The following is a 26,764-nucleotide window of genomic DNA, read 5'->3' on the forward strand; positions in this document are numbered from 1 at the left end:
TCCAGAACTCACTACTTACTTTGGCATCGCATAAGCAACATTTAGTGGAAACGGCTTATTAAAAGGAATGAGAGGTCTGAAAAGAGAGAACACAGAAGTAAGACAACAGCCATGAGCATAAAATACTGTTTTGGTTTAGGAACACTGCAGCTCACTAATTTCCGTGGAGTTAAGCTGATTTACCACAAGTGAGGTTCTGTACCTCCATGTGTAAGTATTTCATCTGTATATGAAATAATTCTTTTATAGCTAAGGAGCAATGGGGGTCAGTTCACTCAAAAGGTGTGCATGAGACTTTTCGCAAACGACCTAGTCCAGTGTTTCTCATGTCCTCCTCCAAAGGGTGCAATTCGTTGTTACAATGAAGCCAACCTCACAGCAAGCTGCCATCAAAAGGGACAGACCTTATTAGAGTTATGTAGTTGTGCCTGCTCTATGGCAGCATTCAGTCCTGCATGTGTACTCTTTATTTTAAAGACTTAATAAATTATCACATAAATTAAAGATGAGAAACTTCTCTAAGACTATATTGTCTCAGTGTTTCAGAACTACTGCTTGATGAGCTTATTGGCCGGAGTTTAACTGCTAATGCTGCAGAAGAGGCCACAGTCAGAGATCAATAATTTAATGTGTTTGGAAGTGGAATTCCATGCTGCTGGTAGGTGGTAGAGAATTGTCTTGAGTGCCTGACACTCGCAACAAAACAGTTGCTAAAATCTTGTTCTACTTAAAATTGGAATCGAAAAACAAGGCAATAATAAAAGAGGTTAGTTTTGAGTGTGCTAACAAGATTTTATACATGCATAAGTTTCACTAGTTAGTTGACTTTTTTTCGTTTGGGAGAGGTTTTTTTTGTAACTTCTTGAAATCCTGAAATGAATTCCTACAATCAGCTTGTAAGGTAAGCCATTTTGGACTTATCTAATTTGATTCCTTCCTTCTCTGCAGTAATTTCTGAAGTACCTTGAAAATGATAGGGGCTCAAAGACAAAGTATTCATATTAATAATTCCTTCTTAGGAATTATTATAGTTTGCATATTACAGTCTCTATCAATTTCCCTTAGTCTCTGAGAGACTTTAAAGCTGAATTTCAAATTGCAGAAGAAGATAACGTAATCTTTATCACTCTTTTGTTAAAATAGCCATAAAGAACATTTCATTGTTATTAATTCATTTTTATTAAACTTGGCAAATTTTTTTTTTATTTAAAAGTGGACATGTTGGACAACAGCATAATGCACATGCTCTTAAATAAAGTTGTGTCTGCTGACAGTGGTGATACTACTAGTGACACTACTAGTGAACGTAACTCAAACTACACGTGACTAAGTTGAGAATGTTTTTATTTAGCTGTTGGTTCAGGTCTTGCGTCCAGCTGCTGAAGAGCAGCAAAACTCTGGGAGGGGCAGTTCTGCAGCAGAGGACATTGATGAAAAGTTAATCTAGGCTTCCCTTTTGCTCCTCTCCATGGCAGAAACCAGGAGTTAAAGATTCTTTCTTAGGAAGGCACGTTTCCAGGAGTGTGGAGAACCACAATGGCTTTGGCAAGCATCTTCCTTTGTGTAGGATGATCTACAGCTCAAGGCTTTCTACAAATAACTACTAAGTGCAGAATGCTTACTACTTTTGGTTATACAGTAAATCATTACCTGAAAATTCTGAGATAGTGTGAATGTAAAAAGACCTTGTGATTTAAGATTTGGTTACTATTTAGATTTTCTACACCAGCAATCGAAGAACTGACCAAAAAAAAAAAAAGGCTTTGGCATTTATTTAGGTACTCTTCAAACTGCACAAAAGCAAGATCCTAAACTTTATGTCAAATTAGTTCATTCCTTACCGTTCAAAGTATTTGTAGCGATTCCTTCCACGAACTTCAGGATCTTCATATACAATTTTAGGTATCTGAAGAGAAGGTTGAGCTCTAAAAGCCAAAATACAGGATTCCTTACTATTATTTAAGAGGTATGTTCAGAGCAGTTCTGACTTATTTGTTTTTTCTCTCTCTACTTGCACAATCAAAACATACATATTATAAATTCCCCATAGGAATACAAGCAGCTGTACAATTATATTTTGCATTTTTTCATACTTTTATACGTAGCAAGACCGTTTTATACTTTATGGATATTCCACACTGTGTATGGGCAAAACTGGTCATCTGCTGTCTTTAATAACACTTTTTATGAGCTTGTCATGAAAAAAAACACTTGTAAATGCTGGACCTTGTAAAGTCAAGTACTTTTATTGGGAGCAGAGGGGAGTAAGCTCATTTGCACAAGAGTGCAAAAAACTTGCCATAACAGAAAACATATGGGAAGGAGTATAGTGAGCAAAGGGGAAGACTATCACTTGCTACCTTCCAAGAAGAGCTAAAGAGTTTTTGAGAAAATGTGGAAAATTTTAGAACCAGCAATTTCAATTTGAATTCTCCAGTAGAGGAAAACATTTAGGCTGACCAGGTGAATGCTTTAAAAATTATACTAGAACAAGTACATCTTTTCCAAGAGTTTTTCTTCATTTTTTTCCATCTTGAATTTAAAGTAAGCAGACTGTTTTAATGTTTCAGTACAGCATCCTGGAGGGTCTTCTTTATTTTAAAGCTTTGGAAGACCATGAGGTCTATTCAGTCAGTCAGTGAGAGAATGGGTAGAATTCAGTCCATTGGAAGCTATGCATCAGGACTGCTATTTTGATTTCACAGCTACTTTATACTCCAGTCTTAATCTTATCAACCTGTAAGGTAGTTAAAGACAACAGACAGAAGTTCTTTAAAAAAAAAAAAAATCCCATGTCATGCCATTAAGGTAAGTCATTCCCTTAAGCTGCGTATATGGCTAAAGTCCTGCATGTCATGTTTTTCACAAGACCACTTTTGGCAACTTACAAGAATCCTGACATTAAATGTATGGGATTCTGTGTTGTTTGCTGCTGCCTAATTTGAAATAGAGAGGCATATTTACAGCATAATGTTGCTTTACAGCTGGGATCAAAACAGAGAATTGCACGCTGAGATCAGTTCTCTTCAAACACCTCACTGCACAGCCCTGTGAGCTGTGCTGTGGACCTAGTGTGACTACCCACTGCACAGCCAGATGCTTCATTAACCTCCTGTGACATACAGTTTACTGCCAAGGTAAGTTTAAAGTCATCTATTCCCAGCACTTTCACTCATATCATGTAACAAAAGAGAGGGGAAGGGTTCAATATGCAGCATTGTAACGGAGATACTTGCTCAGCTCTAATCAACCTATTACTGTAAAGTTGTTTGTAATTCAGATGAGTTAACTGAGCTGATGGCTAGGTCCACTAGCTGACTCTTTGCATATCAGAGTGTTGCTCCATCCAGATGGATGTGTGTTTCGTTAAGCACAGGTGGGCACTTACTCTTATGATCTACCTTTATTAGCATAAGCTGTTCATCTTATTATGGTATAGTTATAGGTACAATGGGAGCCCAGTGAAATAACCCCTTTTTATTCCACAGATCCTGCCTCTTGCACGTCCTTGAGTTCTATCTGCTGACTTTGCTGATACAAATGAGCGCTTATTCCTGGTAACCTTACAGAAGCAATACAACTACCGAAAAGAGAGCTGGGGAATATTATCTTCTATACTGGCAACATTGTCAAACAGTGCAGGTTGAAATACAGGAGAAGTAGTTCTCATTTTTTGTTAATTGCAAGACATTTTGGAAATACTTGTTGAAATGTTAACGCAGCTCAGATGTCAAATAAGTTCCTGTTACAGAGCTACAGGCACAATATAACAAGCCACTCAGGTTTTCATGCGGTGGGGGCAGTTTGAAGTGCTGAAAATTAGAAGAAAAAAACCTCCCCAAACTCTTTTTGATTGTAGAAATGATAAGAATATTCTTTAGAAACTCAATAAGAATCTGCATCGCTCTTTACCATATTTGATTACTGTCAAGCTCATGGTATAAATCAGTTACCAGCAATCCCAAGGCAATATTTCACAAGAAAAGACCACGGTCTATAGCTCGCTTGTTAGCGCAGAAAAACTCTGACGACAACTAGGCAGGCCGATGCCCGCAGTCTTGAATACACCTGTAAGAGGACTTCAAAAACTCATGGTGCAGCAAAATATGTAAACGGGTGCTTAAATACTTGCTGAATCAGAAACCCTAATTGTGATGCCAGGAGAAAGTTCAACTAAGAAGTTCCTAGACTAAAAATGTGGTGCTCTAGTTCAGGCCCCATGCACGCTTGAATGAACAGTGACAGCAATTTAACCAGCTGCAGCTTCAGGGGACTGAAAGGAAGCAGCTACCACTGAAGTAACATGCATGGGTCACCAAAGTCTTTATAACTTATCTACAAGAGATTGAAATAACTCTGTTCACTTTCCTGGCAACTGATGCAGAGCAGATAGCACAGGGATGAAGGAATGTGTAACATCCACCCTCTAAGAAGCAGATGGGCAACCGTACTCCACAACAGCTGCAATCTCTTAATTTCAAGGGAAACATAAGTAGGAGCAAATTGCAGTCATCGCCACTTCAGTGTGTATAGGTTTTTGTTGGTTTTGTTTGTATGTTTGTTTTAAATTATCCAACCATAGAACACTTACACAGCAAGCAACTGAAGAGCTTCTAGGCGCTGCTGAGCTCTCCCTCTCCATCTTCGGTCAATAAACGGAGGCACTGGATCTTTGCCTTGCAAGCACAGATTGTAGCCAGGAAAATGGATGAGACTACTAAACATGCTTCTGAAAATTGGTACTTTTACCTAATGTTCATGTGGACACAAAAGAGGAGAGGCACTGATTTAGTGATTTCAAATGGTGTTAAAGAGATCAGAATTTCAGCTGGTGCTAGTGAATGTATGCATATGATCAGTATATAGAACAGCTTACTGTGAATTATAGGAGTGCACATTCAGGACAGGGAAAGAAGGCGGCATACACAAATGACATCAGTTCCAGACTAGCAGCAGATGCAGAGATATGTCTTCTGGCTGTTTTCCAGAGTCCAAACTTTTACTTAAAATATAAGGGCCTAACACTTTTTGTTACATGAGGAAGTTAGTGAGCGGTAACCTAAGATGTGAATTTCCAGCATGCTACCACAGGTACTCCCTCCCATTTTGTGCGCTCTAAAAGTGAAGTAATATGTTCCACTTACAGGGTAAAATACGCTATTTTATGCCACAGCAATTCTAGCAGGTGCTAAAAGTGTTTCCATGGGAGTTAGCATACAAAGCTATCGCATTAAAGATCCACACCCTTCCATCTGAGCACTAATTTCCCTGGGCAGATATGCCTTAAACCTCTAAATTTATGGTTGCCAGTAAATCTTCAGAATTGTGACTCAAGTGTAAATGACGTGGCTATATTGGCTTGAGTTCCTGAAAAGTCTGAAATCAGAATTGAATTGTCTCTTTCATTTCAGTGGATGCTAACTCAGATGCACATAGGATAACAGTGACATTTCAAGTACACCATCACATCAGAGTGTAAGAAAGTGTCATATTATGAAGATCTATACAACCTATGACTAACTGCTTGCTGTAGATGAGATCGCATTTTTGTTTTATTTCTCTGGAAAGGGAATTCAACTTTCAAGAGTCTGGAAAAATTCGTCAACTAAAAATATTGCAACCCCTGTCCACGCTTATGATGCTATTGACCAAGAATTCAACGTCGGGTTATTTTATGTTGTACATTATGCACTTGCTGATTCACAGGTTTAAAACATTTTTCATGTAAGTCAGAGTCTGTCATCATACCCACCTGCAAAATTACACCTATGACATACACAAATTTAGTGACATTATGTCTACCTACTTTGTCTGGCCTGAACTATTACACAGCCATGTTGCAAGGATCTCTATGATGACAGGCACGTCACCAGCTCTGCGTGTGTGTCTCTGTACAGCGAGACAACCACACATTTCTTTCATATACATAATATTTATATACAAAAGAGCCTGGCATAACTGGGTAAGGGAAAAACAGAAACATCCTTTGAAAAAGCGTTTCTTGAATCCATTGTTGGAAAGCTGCTTGGGAAATTTCTCACTGCTGTACAGGAACGGACTTTCAGAGTTCAGAACACCTGCCTTGCAGGCTCGATCAAGTGCATAGTTTCAGGAGGACTCTGTTTAAAATCCAGTTCACTGTGCAGTTGTAGCAAGTCTGCTTTTCTTTGGCATTTTACTTAAATGCATCTTATCCAGACATCGATTGCTGCAGTCCAAAGGTGTGACTGTAACTCCCTCAGACATCCTCTAGTTAGTTTATAACCAGCTAGTACGGATACGGAGCAGTGGGGCCAAAGCAGTAGGGAGCTATGTATGGGCCAACCAGCTAAGGGCTTAGCTAGGAAGCTAAGCTGTGGTAACCTGGTCTGAAGAGTTAGGACGGGGTTGCCATCTGCTACAGGCTGCTTGGCTGTTAGCACGCTCTTCATTCAAACTGTTTTAGTATGCTGCCTTGAACTGCAGTGTAAGTATATCCCAAAGTAAGTGAGGGGGCACTGTGTGAAATACATTTTAACAGTTCTGCTTCAACAACAGCCTGACAATTGTCCAGGTTTTCTATTATATCTCAATAACATACAACAGCTATTGTTAGCAGTGTCCAGAGGTATTTTATTAAAAACAGCAACAGACCGTTTAGGGAACTGCAAATGGGCATGAAACTGGTCATTCCTAGGCTGCTGCTACAGAGTCAGCCTAGGCCCGTGATCACTGTTGCTCACGATGCTATGTCTTGTACTTGGTATAACGGCTTCCCTTGCTTTGTATTGGTGCTGTTTTAAGAGAGCAGCTTAGAGATGAGACTGTAACAAAGTTTCTAGCCGTGTGCACCTATGCATACACAGAAAGGTAAGGAGCATGTGTGAGCTGTCTTTGGCTGACACCTACCACTTTATCCCAGGCAAGTTGAGCATAGACATTTGCCTTTGAATGGTCCTTCTCACTTGATAATGAGTACAGAGGGTCTGAAACATAAGTGAACAAATGGAATTAGTTACATATTGGAGAAACAGGCACGGAGCATCACTCAGGCCGCACTTCCCCCTTTTGAAAGTCTTTCCATGAGAGAATATAAACCAAACCAGGAAGAGAAAAAAAACCATGAATTATATGTCTCCATATTAAAGAAACTCCACCGTCACGCAAATGAGCCGCAGAGCCGAAATGCTGCTGCTCTATGGGACATGCACATGCGAGAAGAAAAACTGCCTTCTTTGAAAGCAGTGCCAACTGAAAAAGAAAACGGAGAAGAAAAGAAACAGGGGAAAAAGGGGGCCCAGTGCAACGGTAAACCAGTGGAAGCGGGTGCTTCCTTCGGGGATAAAGAGCTAGCGCTGGCCTTCCTCCTGCTTGCAGATGCTAAATCGTCCCAAGGCCTCGCCGCCGCCGCCGACCTTAACGCCTTCCCTCCGGATCTGCCCCCTCCTGCGGCCCCTCCGCCGCCCCCCGGCGCCGAGCTCCCCTCCACGCCCGAGCGCAGCCGCGCCGAGATACGCCACTTTCCCCCGCGGCGGCCCATGGCGGGGGGAGGGGAAGTGGGGGGCGCGGAAGACTCAGCCCCTCGCAGCCGGGCCCGGTACCGTAGAGGCAGTCGAAGGTCCGGCCGGGAGCCATTTGGCCGCGGCTCTCGGCGCCCCCCAGGCGCGGGGCCCGCATCGCCCCGCTCCCCGCGCCGCTCATGGCGCCGCCGCGCCGCTGTACCGTTCCCATGGCGACGGGCCGCCCCCCCTCCCCCGCGCAGCGCGGCGGGAGGGGCGGGGCCTCTGGAAGCCACGCCCCCACCGGCGCAGGAACGTTAGGGCGGGGGGGGGGAGTTGCGGCGCCTTTCCGCCATCTTGTGAGGGTGTCGGCTGTCTCTGCCTTGGCTGGTGGCTGAGGCTCGAAAAACAAGAAAAACTCATATAGTGGGCTGTATCACGAAGCAGGCATATAAGTGATTTGTACGTGTTTTAGGAAGGATAGGAACTGCCCGAGAAGAGAGGTGAGGGGGCTAGACTTTTTTTTTTTTTTTTGCTTTTGCTTTTCGACAGATTTTGCAGAAATTGTTGTTAACTCCGCTCTGCCGTTCCCCTGGATCCTGGCCCGATGTGCCTAAGAAACAGTGGTTTGGTGATTACACTTGGGGGTATGCTGGATTTGAGGCCAGATATTCTTATTTGCGGCTCTGCTGCTTCCTACTTAAGACTTCCGCTGCCATTAGATGATGTGACTAGGTTTGCTGTCTACCTCACAGGGAGGCTACAGGTATTTTTGCATTTATAAAGCATTTGAAGAGACCCACACAAAGGATCACAAACATTACACTATTACTAAGCTGCAGCACTGTTTTTAAAAAAGGAGGCCGCCGTCTTCTCTGAGGAGCGAGCTTGGAAAAATTCTCTTTGCTGTGGGCCACTCCTGTCAGTCTTGGGGGAAGCAATGTTGCTGAGACGACACTGTTAGGACACAAAAAGCAGTAGAATTGCAAAAGGGCCACCTCCTTTGCCTATGGTCTTAAAGTAGGTACCTTGAGTTTGTTAATTGGTGTGTGAAACTATTTATTCCGAAGGATTATTTAAAGCTGGGTATGTCTGAAGTAAAATTGTGGTCCCTCAGCGCTTCATCACAGGACAGAAACATTAGCACCGTGGTTCCAAATTCCTTGGCTCAGGGAATTTACGTGTAGGCGTTTAATTCAACTTTGAGGACTGGTTTGCATTTTTTATTAAAGGCCTGACCCTTGTTTGGAGCAAGTATGTATTTCTCAGGTTAGCTGATCAAAACGTGTCAAGTGAAGCCGCAGATACGATAGTCTTAAACAAAAAATGCTGTCACAGCTCTGTTGCTGTCTGACCTCTGTTGGATACTACTTTTCACAACAGTTCCATGCTCTACAGAAACCCTGTGGAGCTGTAGTGGCTGTAGTGATTCTCGTTTTAATAAAGAACTTGCAAGCAAGTGGTAACTTAACTGCAGTTATTGGTTGGGAACTCCACTTTTTACCAGAGTTGCCCAACATTGCCTGTGATCAAACTCTGTTTTCCTTTGTGTATCTCATTCAATTATAACTTTACATTTCCATGCTGAAGATTTCCATGCTGGACACATGCCTCAATGTGATGAGGAGTATAAACTGTATGTTGGCCCCCAAAAAATGATTCTCTGTCAGCTCTACCTTCTCATTTTTTTTCCCCTTGAGGTTTTCAGGGAAGACTCGATACAGGTGGCCTGGACTTGCGTTTTTCTGATGAGGGAAGGACTGGATGGAAACTAGGCAGAAGAAGAACGATAGAACAGTGCTGGGAATACGTGACAGAGGAGTGCATAATCCCAGGACATGGCTTAATAGATGAGTACTCCGTGGAAGATCAGAAAGGTAGAGTTCCACTACTACCTTTAACTAATTTACGTTGATCTAAGTGCAAGATGCTGCCAAAAGAGATAGCTTCACCTTCCTCTTCGTTCTCCATGAGTTGCCTTGCCCCACTGCCTGTGACCTGTTGGTGCTGGCAGCTGGAAGATTGTGTGGCAATCTGGGTCAGGAGACTGCTGTGGCTGAAAACTAACCTGTCAGAAAATAAAAGATTAGTTTTCAGATCAGTGCGTAGCTGCCTGAACTCTAGTGGCAACTCAAGGGAGGTGGCAGTTATATGTGGCTGAGCTAAAAAGCTCAAGGTTCAGGTTCATGGAACTTGCTTAGATTAGATTATGGGAGAGGTGGGGGAAATATTGTTTATTTTTAACTAATGTTTCCGAGAAATATCTATGAATTACAGATATGGACAGTGAACAGCCTGAGAGTATTCAAAGATGTGCTGATTATTGGTATCTTTTTGAATATCTTGAGGATCTTTCCTCACAGTCTTCCTTTTGTGCAACTAGGGTGAAATCTAGCCAAGGTCCCTCTCTCTGTTTTTAATGCAGATCAGCCATTTCCAAACAAAGGATCCCAAAACAATGAAAGGCTGGCTGGGAGAAGATGTCTGACGCCAGACCGTAAACTCTCACAATCTTGTCTGTGAACAGCTTTTTGGCAAAGGGGCTCAAAGCTTATCTGGCAGGTCTGTGTCTATGTCAAGGACACATCCTGTCCCTCTGGTGAAAATGAGTTGAAAGTGACCAAGTTGTAAGCAATCAAAAAAGAGTTGTCTGTTTCTTAGCTAAAATCTCCAGACAGCCTCGCTGATGGGATCACCTCTTTCTCCTTAAGGCTGGGAGCCTAAGCATGGGTTTTTTTTCTTCTAGTAATACCTTTTCTAGAGCAAGACTATGTAGCTGAGTTGGGAGCCTGTCTATCAGTTGGTTTCTTACAGCTGCTTAACTCTGAGGGGACTCCAAGAGTTCAGATAAATGAATAAACTGTCTACAGCTTTGTGAGTTACTCTGCATTGGCTGATTGCAGGGACTGACTCTGCACCAGTGCTTAGCATGTTACAAATGGGTGGGAAAGTGCACTAGTTTAGCTGCCCATGAAAGAGGCTGAGCTAAATGCATTTTAGTTCACGTTAACCTTGAGATAAGGTGGTGTAATTTGCTGTGAGTGGAATTACTGCTACTCTGTTGATGGACTTGTTACGTTGTGATAATTTGCTAATCTGTTTGAACTGTAAAATCAAACAAAGAGAAGGGAAAAATTTAGACAAGGAGGGTAGGAATAGGTGTTAGTTCAGAGCAGAACAGTAGCTAGGCAGAAAGAAAATATATTGGACAACAAATCGTGGTGTTAGAGGTGAGAATAGGGTGGCAGAGCCGTGAAAACTGAGTAGGTAAGGAGGAGAGCGCGGTAGTAGGGAACCAGGGTGCAGGGGAAGGAAGGAGAGGCAAAGTGCAGAGCCAGTAGGGGTGAACTGGAATTGTCGGGACAAGAAAATGGGAGACTGAAATGAGGAGCTGAAAAAGTGGTGAAAGGTGTGGAAAGTCAGGATGGGGGAGAGAAGGCAAAGAAGTCAAGCTGAACAGATGATGAGTCTGTCTAGTTGAGTTCCTTCTTCCCTCCAAAACTTGGGATGGAACCAGCTTTCTTGAATGTGACTATTCCCTGGCAGTCCACAAGCATCTGTGAAACCCCTGGCAACATGTCATCCATCTGGCTTTAAGCTCATTATGTAGATCGTCCTCTTCTGCAATGCGTTTGTTATCGTTTGCCAAGTGACAGCATGGTGTGTGGTGCTGTGTGTGTGTGATGCTTAGTGGCGCTTTTTTCTAGACTATTAAAAACAAAAGAAGTAAGTTGCAAGCAACAGAGTTGTGCCATTAACAGCACTATTGAAGTTTTGGTGTCAGGAAATGCCGAGGATTCAAATCGTTCATTTAAAATCATTAACCGTTATACTGGACTGCTGTTTCCCTGTCTTGCCACAGGATGTCACAGTTTCTCCGTGCATGATCCCTCATAGTCTCTAATGTGCATGGCACCAGTTCAGCCCTTCTGTTAAATGTGAAAATACTCGAAATGAATTTGGCCCTTGGACCCCTCCAATGTAAGCACCAATTTTCACTCCCAGTCTGATCTCCACATGGTTTACTAACTGCATACAGTAAGCATCTCTTTCTAGGTGTGTGATATAGAAAGAGGGTTGCAGTCAGTACGGTTGCTAGGTTTTTATCCAGGAGAAGGGGGCCTTCATGCCAACCAGTCAGAAGAGATGGTGAGGGAGAATGATAAAGGAGGATGAGGAAGACATTGTCACTGTTTCAGGCAGTCAAGAGAGGTAGTTCTCAGAAAGATGAGAGAAGCAGGTACTGGTAATCTGACCTCTCTTCTCCTGTTGGGAGTGTAATAACACGTGCTGTGATGTGTTTATACGTCCACTCCCCATCTAAATACACAGGAGGTGAAAGTCTGTGAATACATGAGCATCTGCTTAAATAAATTAGATACTGTGAAATACCTGTTGTTTTGTGGCTCTAGGCCTTGCCTCTGTGCTGGCTTTTGGCTATTAGTAAGACATTGTGGAACCCTTCACTTATAACTTGTGACGTCTTTTGTAGAAATGGCCTTAGAGTACCAATTACGGTAAATGTAGCTTTGCCAAGGTGAGGTCTTTGGTTTCTTTGTGCTGTTTCTACTAAGAACTCTGCTAAGACAGGCATCTTAAGACAGAACTACTGAAATGGAAAAGAGACAGAGATGAAACTCTTCACAGGAGACCTTCTATTTTCTTACTTTTCTTTTCTTAGCGTGACTGTTGGCTGGTTTCCTATGCTAAAAGCGATCTGCAAATGAGGATAACCTCAAAAGTCAAAGCTCAAAGAAAACAAAGCAGCAGTACTTTGTGATCACAGTTAAAGGATTCGCTCTAAAGCCTGCTGAAAGAGTCCTGTAATGATTTTGATTACAACAACAACAACAAAAAAAAAGCGAGAGAGGAAAAGGGAGAATTAAGGACATTTTCAGCTCTTAGGCAGGTTTATGACAAAAACCCAAGTTCAGCAAAGTAGTTAGGCATTCTTAAACCTCCTTTCACTTGGATGAGTTCTGGGTCAGATCCTCAGTGATCAGGGAAAGACTGAAGCAGACGTTTGGCTGATCTGCTGGGCTGAAGTCAAGAATCTTGTCTGGCCTCAGTAGCAAGAGGGTCTTGGGTCGAATTCCTTAGGGAACTAATGAATTCCTAGAGCTGTGTAGTGTTCTCAGCCTTCCCATACAATATTGAGGGAAACAAATGGCAATGCCAACATGTTAGCTTGCAGCTTTCAAGTTACAATGCATTAAAATGTTTCATTTTGAAATTAAACCTTAGGTCCCCTCTCTTCCTTGCCTCTCCTTGGTCAATCCATAGAGGAGATGCTACGTGCTAGTCAGAGCACAGAAGGCAAGAGAACAATCCTCAGAGCCCAAGGAACACCAATTTCCTGGAACTGGTGGAAGGGGAATATTATAGTGACTTAACAGACAGGATTTCACGCCATATTTCTGCCTTAGTATGACTTGAGGAGAACATGTGTCTTCAGAGCAATCCAACTACTCCTTGCTTCCTAGAGACCTAGATGAGGGATGTGCATACAGCTGGGGTGTGATAGGAGGTGTTCCAGCTCCATATCTGCTTTTTATGAAGGATTGGCTCCAGCCCTATCATCTCTTTCTGCATTTTGAAAAGTAAAAAAAAAAAAATCAACTACTGCATTTGCTGGAAGCTGTCTGTAGGAGTGTGGGGAAGAGATCAAACCCACTGACTTGGAAAAGGGTGTGCAAGCGCAGGGAGGAAGGGAAGGGAAGCAAGAGGCAGCTGTAACTAGAAGGAGCCTTAGGAGGGATATGGGCTATTTGAGCTAGTGGAAGGATTCCAGGTGCCACTGACTTGCTCTGGTGAAGCAAGAAGCTTCCTGTCAGCACCATGCTAAGCTGAGAGAGAACAGTTCTTTCTGTAAAAGGGCAATCCCAAAGACAGATTGAAGCCTGTTAATAGTTTGGATGGGATAAATGTGGATCTCCCTATTTTACTCAGCCAGGCCTGAGGAGAGGCCGTACTGAAGTACTGATCTTCCTAATACTTGACCAGTGATTGCTGTTCAGGCTGCACGGGTGCAGAGAGGGTGCTGTCAGCAGCAAAGACCAGCCTGGCCTGGCCTGGGCGATCGTCTTAGGCCACCTGGCTCTTCCTTTCCCCAGCCTAGGTAGGGGTCAAGCATGACTGAGAGTGGTTACTTTCTAAGAATGTCAAGGGCTGTAGAGAGGAGGTTTTCTCCTTCAGCAAAAGTTGTTACCGTAAGCAAAAGAAAAGCTCAGGAACTCAATAGCTAGATTTTCACTGGCTGCTTGATGGATAGTTTGTTCTGAACCCTACATTAGTTCAGGGCAGCTTAACAATTCAGCAGATGCACAGACATGCGGTATATATTTGTCTGACATGTCGAAAACTATGAGATGGAGTATACTGCTGACCTCTGCAGCATTTCATCTATGCTTGCTCTTCCTCCTATTGTTTGCCAAGGTTCCTGGTCGAGTCTGGCTTCCAAGTAGGGAAGACTTTTCCAAGGAGTGAATGTTTGTGCCTGCACAAACACATGAGGTATTGGCAGCCCTAGGACTCTTCATTTTCAGTGACCTTTTTAGCCACTCTTTTCATGGAAATTACATGGCTGGATAGAAGTGTTATGGAACCCCATGTCAGGTTGTAATTATAAATACAGCATAACTCTTCCATAAATAACACTTATTTCCCCTCAGACAACTAGTGTAACATGATCTTAATCCTCTCTATTAAAACTTTCCAAAAACCAGCTTTGCTGATCATCCTTATAGTTGCCATCTAGAGGACTGAGATAGGCTGAGGGCTGTCACACATCCAAGGGCACAGGGGAGGGCCTACCAGAAATACGAGGGTGAGACAGCAGTGGCTGGACCCTCAGCTCATGGGAAGAAATACCCTGGAATAGGGTGGGGGCTGAGCAGAGCCCTTTCAAGGGTTGGAGAAGGATGCGTAAGTAGCACTTCCTTTGTATAAGAAAGTGAAGCCTGGGTTTTTTCCACATCTTACAAATTCTCGTTTCTCTCCCCTCTGTCTTCCTGAGTGTCTCCGTAGCCCTTCCCACTTTGCACTTACATATATCTTAAAACACTCTCCCCAGGCTGTGAGGGATTTGATTTTGCATGTCATTTCCAAACACATTAAATTCACTTCTTTGAACCCTCCTGACTCGTATGGCCTTTCCAGTTAGACCCCAGCTTGAGGGACCCTGTTTTTACAGCCCATAAGAGGGCAGCTGTGACAGCTTACAGATCCAATGTACCAGACTATGTCCAAGCAGAGCAAGAGACCTACTTCCAGATCTTTTTCTCCTCATGTGTGAGCAGTACTCTTTCATAGAATTTGTCCACTGCCACATAAACAACAACGGCTGAAAAATTTTGCTTTTATTTTTCCGATGGCCCAGTAGTATTTTCCTCTTGGGCCAAACGTGCCGTGCAGGCTGCTGCTTGGACCTGCTGATCCAGTGTGTTAAGAAAGGACTAGCAAAGTTTAAATGTATGATTCCGTTTGCTTTAAGACCAACTTTGTCATGAGTATAACAACTGCAAACGGTGGCGAATAAACAGAACACGCTGCAGGATGTAGCACATTGTTGTCTTGACAGACCAACTGTGAGAGTATGATAGGAACTCAGCCTCTAGCATAGTGATCTGGAAACTTCTCCCCTTTGATCCTGATTAAGTCTTTGGATGACCTCCCTTTGAAAAAATCAAATCTAGAAGAACCCATGCTGGATTTTAAATGAGGGACAGAATTAGCTGAAGTTCAGGATGCGCCAGTCCGAGCAGGATGTGTTCAGTGAAATTTAGTTTATTACACAGAGTGAGTACAAACCCAATAGGCGCTCAGTAGTTGGAGACTATACTGCACAGGATGCTGGTATTGAAAACCAAGGCAAAATAGTTAGGATATGAGCTGGAGCTGAAGGTTTAGAAGATTTTTTTCTGCCCTGTAGATGACTTCTGCTGTCATGTCATTTGTACAAAAATAATTGTACTCCAACTAAATAATGGTGTTATAGGCAACTGACAGTGTGGATAGGCTCTTTTGAGAATTCCTTGACCTGCATGTGGAGATGCCTTAATGCTTCTTAAAATCTGAACCTTACGCACTTGATAATCAAGTTTGGTTGACTTTTGGTGGGAATTTGGTTCCTGAAAGCCTAGTTTAGAAAGTGGCAATAATGCTCATTAGACACAGTTAAAAAAATCTTCTCCTGGACTGACAAGAGCAGAAGGAGACGAGTGCAAGAGAGTCAAGTGTTTAAAGTTGAAATCTAGCTTCTCCACTGAAGTGAAAACCATGGCTTAAGAGGGACTACATTTCCTACATCATTTTATAACTTCACCCAGTGAGTAAGAGCTGTGGGGGGTCTAAATGGATGCGGAAGACTTGTAATGATGCGTGCTCTTGACAAGCAGCTTGCAGAGGTATACAGCATATGTCTTGATGCAGTATTTAAGAGGCGTGAGATGCTGGGACTTAAGTGCATGCAAGAATGCAGCTGCAATCAGTAACATCTCAGAAATGGAATGATTCTTCTATCTGTACATACTAATGATTCCTTCCAGGCTTCCATTTAGCTCCTGCAGTTTGTCATGATTGTTAAACTATTTGCTGTAGTGGAGCTTCACGTTTCATAAAACATCACCAAGACAGACAGGAGTAGATTGAAACAAGCCAGATTTGCTATTGACACTGACATCAAAATGGCACACCACTAGGCAGAATAAAATTGTTAATGGCAGCAACTCTTAGCAGAAAAAAAGGAGAGCTGCAACGTGTGCAGTGGAAAAGAAGCTGAGCTGGTGTGTCACTGCTTCTCTGTTGACAGACAGGTGAACACCGTTGATCAGTGTTGTTCAGTAGCACTGCCTGGTTTGCAGCAGAACTGATCAAGGTTGAAGGTTGGTATTATGGACTATTTAATGGAACTACAGCGCGTCATTTTTCCTCAATACATAGGCAAGTGAACTGGGGTCCTGAAAGAGATTTCCTGTAACATATAAGCACAGCCTTGTGCTTATAAGGCAGCATTTACCTTCTGTATGGTGACTAGTCAGAGATCATCTATGCATGGTGCTATATATTAACAGTGGATCAGCTGTCTGACTGCTTGGGATCACATTCAGATCAGTTCTGACACTTGTGTAGGAGTTACGCAGAAGTTTGAAAAGTCTTACTCTTTCAAATCATGAGAAGTAAGAATAAAAGAGGTTTCCTGTTTGGGAAGAACTATATAGCCAGCTGTCTTGGTTAACTCTGCAGTTACAAAACCTGAGCAGAGGAAAAAAAAAATCTGAGGATAGCAGATCTTCCCCCTGGGTGACTAACGTGTATCTTGTTCACTCCTAACTGCTTTTAAAAGCTGGGCATTTGTGTTTTTTGATTTTTAACTGAAAGCCAGGAGTCTGACCACAGTAGATAGACAGGTCTTTGCAGATTCATGTCTTTTGGAGGACTAGTGATGTTCTTAGGATTTCATCAGTTACTAAGCATGGAGGCTGTAAGACAACATATGCTTGTCTTCTGCAACCATGCTCTTTTGTTGTGTGGGTATAACATTTTTTAGGTATAACATCTTTGCGTGCAAACAACTGGCTCTTCCTTCCCACCGATCTGTGCAATGGGTTATCCCAGAATGTATGGATTTGCATGGGTATTCCCTCCATGAAGGGGACCGGCTGAGCAGCCACCCCAGCATGCACTGAACTAAGCTTCAGCATGCCTGGAATGCACATCCAGTATCAGCTGCTGCACATCTGCAATGTGGAAAAGCTGCCATATTGCCACAAACTCAGTTGTTCTTGCTTCAAATGCATGTTTAACAGGCGAGTTACTTTGGGGCTGAGCACAAAATCCCAGCTTCCTTCTTTTGTGGTGTAACCAGGGAGATTGCATACTGAATTTGCTGATCTGGCTTTTGCAGTGTTGCGTGGCAAATTCATAATCTTTACTAATACCTCTGGATATGCTTTCAGCAGGCAGTGAAAAGAAAAGACATGAAAGCGATGGTAGTCATAATCTTAGCACAATCTGTGGAGAAGTGCAGAAAAAATGTGAGAAAGACATTAAGGTCTTCTAAGTTTGTGCAAAAGGAAGCACTGATGTCCATTTCTTTTCTGCACAGACATCCAGATTTCACTGGAAAAGTCATACATTACTCGAAACAGTGTCTCACCTGTATTATAAACAAACCTGATTTCTTAGCTGAAGTCATGGTGACAATGCTTGAAATTAGTTTTGCTGCAAATTTTGATCTGGACAAAAGTTTTCTGCTCTGCCTGTTGTTGTACAGAGATTACTGTCTTCTTTACTGTGGAGGGATTGGCCACAGAGTCCCGACCTCAGCATGAGAGTTCCACATCCCTGGAACACTGTTGGCTGAGTCCCACAATGTCAGAGATAGCAGTTCTGTTTCTAAAGTGGAAAGTGACTGTAGTCTGCAAACTACCTTCTGTCTCTGGCCTTTGACAGTCTGAAGATTTGGCTGTATTTCTGGCAAGAGATGATCTGTTGTAGTACTAGCTCATAGGGCATTCAAAACAGGCAGAAATGCTTTAAAAGTAATTTTGATTCTACTGTTGTTTCTTTAAGGACTTGTTTTGCAGAATTGAAGGAGGTACATCCTCTCTCCTTAGTCTTTCCTGATGATCTCGCAGGACAGAATGGTTCAGTGCTGTGGTGCAGAATGTCTACAAACAAATGTCATGCCTTTGTCCTGAAACAATGGGCTTTTCCTCTTCAGCCTGGGAAGGGAGACTGGCACTTCCTTTTTTTGAAGTGATGTTAGCCCACGGAGCCACTTGCTTTCACCTAAAGATGGAGTTTGAAACTTTGAGGAGCTCTAATTAATCACCTTACAGCCTCTTCTGTTGTACAAGATTAGAGCAAAGCTCCTCCTATCCCAGCATTTATGCTCTCTCAGGTCACACTACTGAGCAGATAGTATTTGGCAGCTGCAAATCTGCAGCTCTTCTCACAGAGAGAAAACCTGTCTTGTACCTGGGCAGTTAATGTGACAGGCAACAGGGCCCTGACCAGTCATCTTACTCATAGATATCTGGTGTCCTTTTTCCTTAGCATGAGTATCTAAGTGTTGACCAAAACATAGGCACCTTTTTCAACAAGCAAACACAGTGTATGGTCGACTGGACTGCTGTTGACAGTGGCTGTCTCATGTTTATGCTAAGACAAAAATATTTCTCTAGACTAATACTGAACAGGTTTCTTTTTTTTTTTTTTTTTTCAGGGTAGTGAAGGGTTAGTGGTTTCAAGAATAGACAGTATGCGGAAGATACCAAAATACCTTCACATCTGTTTCACCACTCAGATTTTCCACAGCTAAATTCACTTATATAGCGTGTATATCAGAAGTGTGAGAAATCTGGAAAACCCCAGACTACCCCAGACTGCTACTTTCAAATGATGTCAGTAGGGGCTTACCCTAGAAAACGGTAACGATGAATGTAAGTGTATTTTTGAGGTTCCTTGAAAAGTCTAGCTGCTTGAAACTTTCTAACAGACAAGTTGGGTTTTTTTTAGATAACCATGAAGCTTCAGGGACGTGTTCATGGGAGTGACTGTGCTCAGCCTTTTGTGAAGTGGGTTGACACTGAAGATACAAGAAGCCAAAGGCATAGACTGCAGTGCTAGTATGATGCTTACACATGATGGGTCTCTGCTATATGTTGTTTAATTCTGAAGAAAGGCTGTACAGGGAAAATAATTCATAACCCCGTGGAAATTGGACAGTCTCTCCCCTACTTTACCCATTATTTATCTAAGCCCAGAGCTGTAAATGTGCAGCGCTCCCTGTATTCCTGGTACTCGCAAAGTGGCACCAGGCTGCCTAGTGATGTGGTAGACTGGAGATGCTCTTTATTCATTATCTCTTTCAGAGTCTCTGCTATTTTCACTGTACTTCCTTTCGTGGGTACTGGATCTGACAATTTTCCAGCAATCTCAACTCAGTAGCCTGCCCTCAACCATTCCTCTTTGAGTTGTAGATGAGTATGTTCATTCTGATGTATGCTCTTTGATTCAGCAGGCAGAGGATAAAGGGGGAAAAAAAGCACCCAGTTGAGAACACATCTGTTATGTGCAAGGTAATGTCAGAAGAAAAAAGGCTATGCGTCTCCTCTCTGCACTTATGCGTCTCCTCTCTGCACTGTACTCCAAAGTGCAATCAGTATGAAAGTGCTTTAAGTATGACTGTGCTTAATGGCAGTTCCCTTCTTTCTCCCTCCCCTCTATGCACCCCCACCCCCAAGTGAGTGATGCCTTCTTCCACGGTGATTATGTTATAAACCGTAACCACACAGGCATGGCAAAAATAACTGTGCGCCTCCTTAATCTATTTGGGAAGCTGCTAGAGTTAAAATGGAGTGCTGCTTGCAGGGATGTTTAGTCTCCCAAGGCTATACCTTTGCGCACAGAATGCAGCAGACTAAGTTGCACCCTCCTCCCTTTTATTCTCCTGCAACTCCAACAAGAGTATACAGTGTGTTTGGTTTGGGCTTTTCCTGATTTCTACAGGCCAAATCAGGCTCATTCAAACTCTTCTTCTAGTAAAAGATGTGAGATACTCCTCACTTGCTGACTTGGAAAACCCCTTTGAGGTTTTTTACCACAGGCTTTCCCTCAGAGTTTGTGTTGCTGTCATGAACTCCAAGCCCTGAAGAAGTGGATAAAGCTCTAGAAAGAAAAGGCCAAACAAGTTAGTTTGAAAGGAAAACATGCTTAAAAAATTAACACAATAACATAGGGTTATATGGGGGCATAGATGAACTTGAACAGTTTTACCAGACAAAAAGGAATAGTTTGGGACAGGCTGCTGATCTCAGATTGATGGATAACTAAACAGGTGGCTGATAAGGTGAGTGAGTGTTTCACGGCACCAGTTTAGAGGTGGGATGGCAATGCACAGGCAAGATCCACAGGAGCCTGTGATTCAAGGAGCTGCACTGACAGGAGTGCCACAGAGGTGTTTCAGCTCTGAAAATGGGACAGCCTCCCAGCCTATCCATGTGATGAAAATGAGCTTGGCCCCTCTGGAAAAGAGCTAGACTATATTTCTCTTCTCTTTCTTTATAAGAATGAGAGGATGAGAGAAGAATTCCTCACGTGTCTTTTACTCATTCAGCTAGCAAGAGTCGGTGATCTTGGCATTCACCTTGGTGCTCCGGAGAAGAACAAGAGCAAAATCTCTCAAGAGAGAATCATTTCACTTTTGACCTAGCTTATTGGAAGGGTGAGGGCTGACAATAAAAAATCATTCTATCTATCTTGCTGAGGGTATTTGAAAAAAAAGGGGTGGGGTGAGGTGCTTGATATTTCATGACATTTATTTGGCAGGACTTGTTTCAGTCTTTTATCTGACTGGAGTGTTCACAGCCCTAGCAGCTTATTTCCCTGCTCCTGAGTTTTGCTGAGACTGAGAGCAGGTTACATTTTATGGTAGCTACCGCTAACTACTCTTCATCGTAGACCAAAAAACAGGTGGAAGATTCATCCTTTTAGTCAGAAATGATTTAGAGGCCTGAAATATTAGGCTTTCTGTCCCTCCAAATATTCTTATTGGCATTCTTATAACTACAGATAGTATTAATAGATGCTGTAAGCTGCCAGTTCTTTTTTGACTCTTGCTTCATCCCATTAAAAGGCATAGCAGCTGCATCCCAGTGGGCATATTCTTCTCTTCCCCTTCCAAGCCCTCAGCAGTATCACATCTGCTGACATGCAGCCTTTCCCACTGTTACCCGTGCAGGGAGTGTCTTTGCTTTACAATATCTGCCAGCCTATACAACTGCAGGTATCATCATCCTCAGGGCTGACTGCAGCCACAGGTGTAGCAGGCAGTTGCCTACGACAGCTGAATGCTGGCTGTGGCAAAATAGTCCTGCTAGTTTGTATATGGCAGAGCTCTGGAAAGCAAGACTGGCTGCTGATGTCTGCTCAGGGGCAGCATAAGCAGGATGGTGGCTCTTGGTAAGGGAAGGAAAAGCAGCTATTTGCCTTTTCCCATGTTTCCCATGGCAGGAGTAGGCCAGGCTGGCCCCTAACTATAAACAGCAAAATTAAATGTTGCCAGTCCTGATGGCTATTCCCAAACGTGAACCTGCTCACTGGCGTATTCTCCTCTTTCCTTCCACAGAGTTCTAGCTTTCTCTGCACCATTCTGTAAAGACTTGAGACCATATTTGCTCCCCTCCAGTTTCCATTTTCTCCAGTAGGAGAGAAAGGCAGGCGTTAGGTAACTGGCTGCAACTTTTTGATTCTAGTGCCTGGCCCTGTGAGAATTGAAATCTGTTTAAATCGTTGTTCTCGTTACGATTGCAGCAGAGCTGAATGGTGCAGAACAGCTTTCAGGAAAGGGAGCTTTGATACCATTGTGATGTTCGGCTGAACAAGTGGAGGCATTGCACAAAGAGAAAGCAGACGCATAATGATAATGTGGGACAGAATAGCTGTGTGAGCTACAGTAGCATAAGTATCCCTTAAGAAATAGGGTTGCTTTGTGTTTCTGCAGAGGCCAGACCGAAAGGCACGCTGATGAGAGAGAAAGCACCGATCCCAAGACAATATGAGTTTTCCGCAAATACATGGTGGGGGAGAGGGCGGAAGCAAACTGAAGACCAGAGGCAGCATGTCACAGGAGACAGGCCCCTGAAGGTAGAGATATGAGTTCTTTTTCCAGTTCTGTCAATTGATGATGTACATCAGTTTTCATCCTTCTGCTTGCTTCTCCTTTCCTTTTCTTTCTGGCTTGTAAATATCAAGGATGAGTATTCCTAGGGAATAACTCTTATGGCACGTTGGTAAATTATCACAAGATCAGGATCCGTTTGCTTTGTAACTATCCTTCCTTTGGGATAACAGTGGACCAGCACAATTCCTACCGAAGGCACAACACTGCTTTTTGTTTTCAAGGTCCAGTGTTCTTTGCTGCCTGACAAAATCCTGCCTACACTGACTCAAAGTGATTTTTTTTCAAGCGCTCGGTGGCTTCATTCCTATGTGAGGGCAAGATAATTTCTGAGGTGTGCAAAGGCGTTGCTTGGGGTGCTACGTGGCACGGTGCAGCCTCTCGATGCGCTCGCTCTCGCTTTCTCCCCACTGGTGAAAACCCCCTGCGGGCGCAGAGAAGCAGGTAAAGGGACGCGTGTGGCAGAGAACATGGGCACCGTCTCCGTCCTTCGCGGCAGCCTGCCACCCAGGGTATAGGTGACCCAGGGGACCCCAGGCCTCGTCCCGGTAGCGCAGATGCCACAGGGAGGCGCCTCGGTGAAACGCCGAGGGGGCTGTAACCCTGCCAGGAGTTGCGCATGCGCACGAGCCTCAGGGCGCAGCCTCCTCCGCCCCGCGCTTGCGAGGACTGCCGGGCAGGGGCGAGGGGGGAGAGGATGACGGCAGAGTGGTTCAGAACTACATCTCCCGGCATGCCTCGGGCCCTACGCGCACGCGCAAGCCGGCAGTGTGTGTCGAAGGGGGGAATGTTACCCGGAACCAAAAGGCTTCCGCCAAGCGCAAGCGGAGCGCGAAGCGTGCGGTGATCCCGTGCTGCTTTCGTGCCGGGGAGCAGGTAGCGGCGCGCGAGGGGGGCGGGGCTGGCCCGTGCGGGTGGTTCCATCGTGAAGCGGTGTCGTCCCCCCCTCCCCCCCCCCCGGCTGACGGCTTTTCCCGTCCGCAGGCTGCCGAGGAGCCGCCCGCCATGTCGACGGTTGCAGCCGCCAGCTGCGACTCGCAGGGCGCGGGGGAGCCGGGGGCGGAGAAGAAGCCGCTGAAGCCCTGCTGCGCCTGCCCCGAGACTAAGAAAGCCCGCGACGCCTGGTGAGTCAGCGCGGCCGCCCTCGCCCTGCCTCGCCCCAACCGCCGCCCCGCGCGCGAGCCGGCCGGGCGGGGGTGGGGGAGGTGCGGAGGGGCCTTCCCGCCTCCTCCTCCTCCCCCCTCTCCTCCTCCCTCTCCTTCTCCCGCCGCCAGCTCCTGCTTGAGGCTCCCGGGGATGCGGGTGAGCCAGCGCGGCCCTGCACGGCTTTGCCGGGGGCCGTAACCTGGCCGCCGCCCGCGTCCGGCCTGCGCGCTGGGCCCGCTTCGGTGGGTTCCCCGCCCAGCTGCTGTTGCTGCCACCCGCTATGAATCTGTACCCCTCCCTGGGTGCTGGAGTGGTTGTTGCGAGCCCTCCTCTCCCCGCTGCCAGCTGAGGGTGCTGAAACGCCCGAGAGGGGTAGGGAGGAGCGTGTGGAGGAGGAGGAAATATCTTTAAAGCATTATTAAAAATAAAGAGTGTAAGGTGTACTGATCCTAGCTTAAAACAGCATCAGAAATGAGCTTTTAATGCTGCTCGCAATTCTTCGCTAACCTCGATTGGCTGCAGCGATGAGCATCTGTGGGTGCTAACGTTCTCTTTTTATTATTTATTTGATTGTAAAGGCTATTCTTCTCTAAATAAAACAAAATACTATGTTCCTTAGGTCTCAGAGGGTGGCGTTTCTCACAAATAAATGTGCAAGTATTGGCCATGATGTATATCACTGTGTTTTTAACTATAGACTTAGTTAACGTAATATGCACTATCAACACATAGTTGCACCCTGTAATTGAGGTCTTTTGTCTATGACAGTAAATGACTTTAGTCACGAGGCCAAACTGCCTACCTTGTTTACTTTACAGGTTGTACAGGTGTTTTCCAGTAGGTGACATAATAGCAGACACACTATTTTTGTCAAAGTGAAGTGTGGACATCTAATTACATGATAGAAAAGGCAGGGCCCTCTAAGAAAAGGGTGGTAGGATGGAAGCCATGGATCAGACAGAGTTGCCCTGAGTAGCCAGCACCTCTGACCAGACTTACTACGGTAAGACTTAAGTGATGAAGGAAAAAAGGTATTTTAGTTGTTCACGCTTAGATAGCTTTTTTTGAGAGTAAAAATAGCCTAATAGATTAGAGTTGAGGAGACCTGTGACCTGCCCGCTGCAGCGTGATGGAGTCCCCACCGCAGGGGACAGGAAGTGTTCTGCAAGCCATCAAACAGCGAATCTAAACTGTTTTTGTGGTATATCCTGTACACCAGCTATGATATACTCTTACCACTATTTGAATATGTAGTAGACACTTGGACAAATGAGTAACATCAAAAATTACCTGATGTGGTATAAACTTTTTTTTTTTTTTTAAATGGTAGCTAGACAATGTTTTGCTTCAGATTATTCCCTGAATTCCGCCTGAAGGTGGACTAAAACTTCACTTACTGGTCAAGCTATTTTGCATTTGCCTTTTACTGCAGAAGTCTTGTTCCTTCCCTACAGAATGATTTGAAACTTGCCGTTGACAAGATCAGTGTGCTGGATGAAGTGAGGTGACAGTCCCGTGTTACATAACAAATCCCAGTCTAGACTTGCTCAGAATAGACACAGGCCTGTTTATAAGAAATTCTCTTACGAATCTAATCAGAGTTTTAAGAATGCTTCACTCCAGGCTTGGGCACCTTTTAGAGATAGTATTCTCCTTTCCTAAACAGTGCTTCCCTGGACAAAAGAGGGGAAAAGACGATCTCTGGAGCCTAATAGGCTCTTTTAATTGTCCCCAACAGCTTGTCAGCTCTGTGCCTTGACTAATAATAACATTTTGTTGTTGAACCTTGGAAACCTTTTGGTTTACAGCATCATTGAGAAAGGTGAAGAAAACTGTGGGCACCTTATTGAAGCTCACAAAGAGTGCATGAGAGCTCTGGGCTTCAAGATCTGAGAAAGATGAAGAGGACTGTGAATGTGGTGAGTATAGACTTCAGCAACGTGCTCGTTACTGGATCTCTGCTTCTGAAGTGCCCTGGCATCTGAGCAGATGCCACTGGAAAACCCATAGTACTGTCAATGATGGCAAAGACATCTTCCTTAAGAGGGAGAAGAGAAAGCAGTCCTCATTGGCACTGGAGTAACTACTGCTGGCCTTGTGAGAGTGGTGAAGCCTTCTAGGATTAAACAGTCTTTGTGAGCAGCTCTTCAAAAATAAAGGATAGGTCTGCCACTGTTATTGCTTAAGAGATCTGACTTCAGTTTAGATTTTTAATGGTTAGGGCAGTGGTCTTTTTTTTTTTTTTTTTTTTTTTAAACACAAAAGCTAAACAAAGGAGGGAGAAGGAAATCTTTTCTTTTCCTCATTGGAAAGGTGTGTCTCACCGTGGTATATTTCTGGTATTCAGAAAAAAATTTTAGAAGCCTGTCTAGGAGCAGACTGTTTGTATATAACCCTTAGTGACTAGAGGATGCTGCACTGTCCCTTGATACCCACTGGAAATCCCTGTTTATGAAGCTGTTTATCCCCTCTCTTCCAGGTAATGTCTGTTGCGTGACTGGTATTCTGGAAAGCTGAAAAATATTAAATTATTTCTGCAAGTTGCTTCAGAGGACCGAATATAAACAAAGAATCTATTTATAAAGAATTTCTAATGATAGACTGTGTATCACGTCTCTGGCTTTTCCACTGTTGGCTCTTGACTGCTGCTATAGAAAATATATTTTTTCTCTTAATAAAAATCTAAAAATGACCAGTCTTCCTGACCTTTGTTTCTTTTTAAGAAAAAAATGACAGTATCCTCCTCATTCAAACAGTGTGCTACAAGAAAGGAGAAAATGAGAAAAGCTTCGTTACTCAATGAAATGAGAACAGCAATTACTTTGTGGTTGAACAGAAGGGCCTTCAGTGGGTTTTCCCTCTGATGCAAATTGAGAAATCATGCTGGTAACACTGTTGCAATCAAAAAGCATGATCATGCTGAGGCTTGTAGCGCTGTTTGTGACTTGAGCGTAACTATATTTGTGTGACAATAACCACAGTCTTACGAATGGAAGTTTCCTTAGTGTCAAAGCTGGATTTACTTTCCCTTATTCAAAAGCTGAAATTATTCTAATAGCACAGTTTGACCCTAGGATTCAAGCTTTATACTTTATGATGGAAAATTAAAAACTTCCCATGCCAAGCTCAAGTTCTTGAGTCTGTAGGTTTTTCAAGGGAAGGGGAGTGGAAGAATTGAGATGTATGTTGGTACAGGTCACCAGCTGTGACCATTGTAGCTGGTTGGGAGCAGGACCCTTTACCCCTCTTGGCATTTATTGTTGCCTTGAGATTAGAAACTGAGACTGAACTAGTTCATTTATTGTTGAACCAGCTGGCACCAGAACTTTGGAACTGAAGAGGATGTTCAGAGAACTGGCAGAAGAGCACTGGCTTTGGGACAGCACATCCAGTACGTGTGAAACTGGAAATTGTGTCGTGAAGAGCAGGGTAGAGGATGGCAATAGTCAAATGAGAG

At 43.9% G+C, this 26,764-nt stretch overlaps 2 protein-coding genes and 1 long non-coding RNA gene across 5 annotated transcripts in view; 2 read left to right on the forward strand and 1 right to left on the reverse strand.

Annotated features, from left to right (window-relative positions):
- Nucleotides 1-7,723, reverse strand: part of CFAP91 (cilia and flagella associated protein 91) — a 35,645-nt gene extending 27,922 nt beyond the window's left edge. For both annotated transcript variants that reach the window (XM_068958169.1, XM_068958164.1), the window contains exons 1-5: nucleotides 7,581-7,723; nucleotides 6,889-6,965; nucleotides 4,592-4,749; nucleotides 1,842-1,925; nucleotides 20-76 (exon numbers count right to left, since the gene is read on the reverse strand). In XM_068958169.1, coding sequence (XP_068814270.1) covers nucleotides 20-76; nucleotides 1,842-1,925; nucleotides 4,592-4,749; nucleotides 6,889-6,965; nucleotides 7,581-7,710 — 506 coding nt within the window. In that variant the 5' untranslated portion in view covers nucleotides 7,711-7,723. The remainder of the gene's footprint in view (nucleotides 1-19; nucleotides 77-1,841; nucleotides 1,926-4,591; nucleotides 4,750-6,888; nucleotides 6,966-7,580) is intronic.
- Nucleotides 7,724-7,816: 93 nt separating this feature from the next.
- LOC138068868 (uncharacterized) lies at nucleotides 7,817-22,605 on the forward strand. 2 transcript variants are annotated; one of them, XR_011143710.1, is made up of 4 exons: nucleotides 7,817-7,981; nucleotides 9,179-9,355; nucleotides 21,985-22,127; nucleotides 22,386-22,605. It is a non-coding gene; the product is annotated as an uncharacterized lncRNA (long non-coding RNA). The 2 variants fall into 2 exon arrangements; XR_011143709.1 differs by having other exon boundaries at nucleotides 22,451-22,605.
- A 299-nt stretch (nucleotides 22,606-22,904) lies between these two features.
- Nucleotides 22,905-25,906, forward strand: COX17 (cytochrome c oxidase copper chaperone COX17). Its single transcript, XM_068958259.1, has 4 exons — nucleotides 22,905-23,037; nucleotides 23,146-23,285; nucleotides 25,116-25,226; nucleotides 25,787-25,906. Exons 2-3 carry the CDS (start codon nucleotides 23,167-23,169, stop codon nucleotides 25,198-25,200), a joined length of 204 nt encoding a protein of 67 aa, XP_068814360.1. The 5' UTR covers nucleotides 22,905-23,037; nucleotides 23,146-23,166; the 3' UTR covers nucleotides 25,201-25,226; nucleotides 25,787-25,906.
- Nucleotides 25,907-26,764: the final 858 nt, after the last annotated feature.

The sequence above is a fragment of the Struthio camelus genome, chromosome 1 (assembly GCF_040807025.1).
Source record: "Struthio camelus isolate bStrCam1 chromosome 1, bStrCam1.hap1, whole genome shotgun sequence".
In the NCBI taxonomy this organism is placed as follows: Eukaryota; Metazoa; Chordata; class Aves; order Struthioniformes; family Struthionidae; genus Struthio; species Struthio camelus.